Source organism: Austrofundulus limnaeus, unplaced genomic scaffold, assembly GCF_001266775.1.
Source record: "Austrofundulus limnaeus strain Quisiro unplaced genomic scaffold, Austrofundulus_limnaeus-1.0 Scaffold171, whole genome shotgun sequence".
NCBI classification, from domain to species: Eukaryota; Metazoa; Chordata; class Actinopteri; order Cyprinodontiformes; family Rivulidae; genus Austrofundulus; species Austrofundulus limnaeus.
The window spans coordinates 744,303-747,541 of NW_013952573.1; the positions used below are offsets into that span (position 1 = coordinate 744,303).

Consider the following 3,239-nt stretch of genomic DNA (forward strand, 5'->3'; position numbering starts at 1 on the left):
CTGTTTCAGCAAAATTTAAGTTTAAATTTAATTTAAAAACAGTACTTTTGAGGTTAAACAAATGTTCATAAATAATTTCAATAAATTACAATTTAAAAAGGACATGGAAATTTCAGTTATTTGTATCAAAAAAATATCGAACCGTGAGACTAAAGTATTGAACCGAACCGAATCATGAATTTTCTGTATTGTTGCACCCCAATATATATATATGTTCAAAAGGCCTTTTTTGTCTCACGTGAAACACTGAAATTATTGTTTTTACAGTGAATTGTTGCTATACAAAATTAATTGAACTGACATAGATTCATGACACTGAGAACATTTGATTTCAATGTTTGTTTTTYGGTTAAATGGAAATCATATCACATTCAGTGGTAGCTGTTTTTCTAGCTTGTGTTAGTGATTTAACTAATGTATCCAGTTTTAACTTGGAGTCTGTATTATTTTTGGCTCCCTGCGTTATTTGTTTTAGGAATTGCTCATAAAAGAAACTACTTACTGTCAAAATAATAATGAAGTCATATTTGAGAGGCAATCTAATTATAATAAACGAATGTTTAGGTGATATTTTAGTTGCTGTAAATATTTATTATCAAGAGAGCTGACACAGCATGAGCAGCTGCACCATCAACCTTTATCCTTTCTCTGTTGTTTTAAAAAATCAGAAGTTGTGAAGAAAACCAAAACAAATAAAATATTCTGTCGAAAACCACTAAACTAATCTTTGTGTTTGTCAGGGTGGGATTTCTTCGGCCCGTTTGGTTTTAAAGGAGAACAAGGAGACAAAGGCCAGCAAGGTGATCCGGGGTGGCCTGCTATCATCGCGGGACCCCCAGGAAATGAAGGACGTCGAGGAGAAAGAGGCCCACCAGGACCCAAACTATTGTGTGAGTAGTAGTTTTAAAAAAATAAAAGCAACATTTCCCTTCTTTTTAAATATTTCCTCCTCCTGTTTGTTTTTAGTGGAAAAATACTTTGCTGGAGACCCAGGAATAAGAGGACGCCCCGGCTTTGCAGGCTTGAAAGGACAGAAAGGTGCTCAAATCACACGCCTTTCCTCTTTTCCCTTTAAAACCATARCCATTTTAATTCTGTAAAATACTTTCTAACGGACGACGTCGTTTGATACAGGTGACCGCGGCGTGTGTGAGTGCAGGCTTGGAAATTCCAAGCGTGGTTTGCCTGGTCCTGCCGGCGAGCCTGGGGATGCCGGGATGAGTGGAGAATTTGGTGGTGAGGGTGACCCCGGAGACCAGGGTCCTCGAGGAAGAGATGGACAGCCTGTGAGAAAAATCTCCCCTTTAGAAAACAAATGGAAAAAAATGTATTCATTGGTTTTTGTTGTTAATCGTCGGCTCATTGGTGTTTCCTCTCACTCRTCTGTGTTGTGTTGAAGGGCTCTCCTGGGTTTGCTGGTCTTCCAGGTCCAAAGGGTCGTAAAGGAGACCTGACTGTTGCCTCACAGAAAGGTGCAGAGTTTATGAATCTCTATGAGAAGATCCAATAACCTTTGCGGTGTTTGTTGGTTTATGGCAAATGGTATATATTTATTATATTCCCCCCAGGATATCCCGGTGACCCTGGAGATCCAGGAAGAGATGGTTTGGCAGGGGTACCGGGGGCTCCAGGCCCAAATGGTCTTCCTGGTTTGCATGGCGCTCATGGTCTTCCAGTGAGTTCATCTGTTCCATCTGTAAAACCGGCTCCGTATCCCAAGTGTTGTGTAATTTCACCTACTTTGCACCTGAGTTTACCTAATAAAAGTATTTTGTTTGTTATTTTTCTTTCTTTGCTCTTTGCTGTTTGTGGTTCACAACAGGGTGAAAGACCCCGGGGACAACAGGGAGACAAAGGGTTCCAAGGGCAACCTGGTTCACCTGGTGCAGACGGGTTCAGAGGAGAACCTGGTCCAGACATTATAGGCATCAAAGGACAGCGTGGTCCGCCTGGAGACGATGGTCTTGCTGGCTACCATGGAGTACCAGGAGCACAGGGAAGTCCTGGTAAGAACCAGCTGACTGTTTCCTGTTTCCTGTTTCTATTCAGTCTCATTTGTTTAGTGCATATTTCTGCTTTCCATATAAATTTTGCCTGTTTTAACTTCTGTGTAAGTTTTGCCTTACTTCTTTCAAAATCTTCTATAATCCAGTGCAAAGCTGTAAAGCTGGACTGTACGTTAGTGGCTTGGGTTTAAAAGACAAGAAAGCATGAAGACCAGCCACTTTGTTTCCTTCTGCTGTCTAATTAACGCAGGAGCTGCATCCCTTAAACCAGCTACAGCTGAGCTYGTTCGAGACAATGCTTGTGCTTTTGAATAACTCTTGTTCCGAATGCGTGTCTCTTCTTTCATTCTCCCTCATTTGCGACTGAAAAGGTGGCTGTATATCAGGAGGTGATGGAGGACAGGTGGATGACACAGGTAGCTGGTATAAAATGTTTTCTTCTTATGTTTTTTTTTTCATTATAACGACTCTGTTGTGCTTTGCTTTTGGATTATTTAACTGATGTGCATGATTTTTCTTTTTGTTTACAGTTTGAAAGTTACAGTATTGAGATACCAGCTAATGTAATGATTCTGTCCCGTTCTGAAAACCGTTCACGCTGGGCAGCAGACAAATACCACCTGCACCAAAATAATTCTTTATAAACTACCCGTTCAGCAGAAAAATTTTTTAAAAAGTTTCTGATATATTATTGTCAGGCTCTTGCAAAACTGTTCCCGGACCTCCTGGCCTGCCTGGACTCCCAGGACCATTTGGATTACAAGGTGTTCCAGGTAAATTAAATGGGGTGATATTTGTGTTGTGTTAGTCTTTTTTTTTTTTTGAGTCATTATTGAAGCCCTGTTTTGTTTCTGGTTTAACAGGATCTCTGGGCCTAAAGGGTTCATACGGTGAAGGTGGAGTCAGAGGGGAGAAAGGAGAACAAGGGGAGCAGGGCAGAGGTGGCAGTCCTGGACCACCAGGTGAGAAGTACCAAGAAAACACTTTCGAGATTGATGAATGGAGTTTGAATGTTGTTCTTTATTCAATATATAAAGTGTAACCTATCTATCTATAACAGACATAAGTTTAAAAACAACTTAAATAATACATAAATAAAGCAAACTACTAAAGGCTTTTATTATACCTGTACTTTGCTAAAATTCAAAGCTACTAACTGTTACTAATTACTGCCCTACACTCTTCTGATCACATATGGGATTTGGATTAAATATATGATATAATATACTATAC

General features: G+C 39.9%; 1 protein-coding gene across 2 annotated transcripts in view; it reads left to right on the top strand.

Annotated features, from left to right (window-relative positions):
* Positions 1-3,239, top strand: part of col4a2 (collagen, type IV, alpha 2) — a gene marked incomplete in the record, with an annotated part of 80,602 nt that overhangs the window by 65,628 nt on the left and 11,735 nt on the right. The window contains 9 exon segments of one of the 2 annotated variants that reach the window (XM_014017513.1): positions 741-890; positions 967-1,038; positions 1,135-1,286; positions 1,400-1,472; positions 1,569-1,675; positions 1,823-2,006; positions 2,378-2,422; positions 2,705-2,779; positions 2,870-2,968. In XM_014017513.1, the coding sequence (XP_013872967.1) occupies positions 741-890; positions 967-1,038; positions 1,135-1,286; positions 1,400-1,472; positions 1,569-1,675; positions 1,823-2,006; positions 2,378-2,422; positions 2,705-2,779; positions 2,870-2,968 (957 nt within the window). 2 annotated transcript variants of the gene reach the window in all.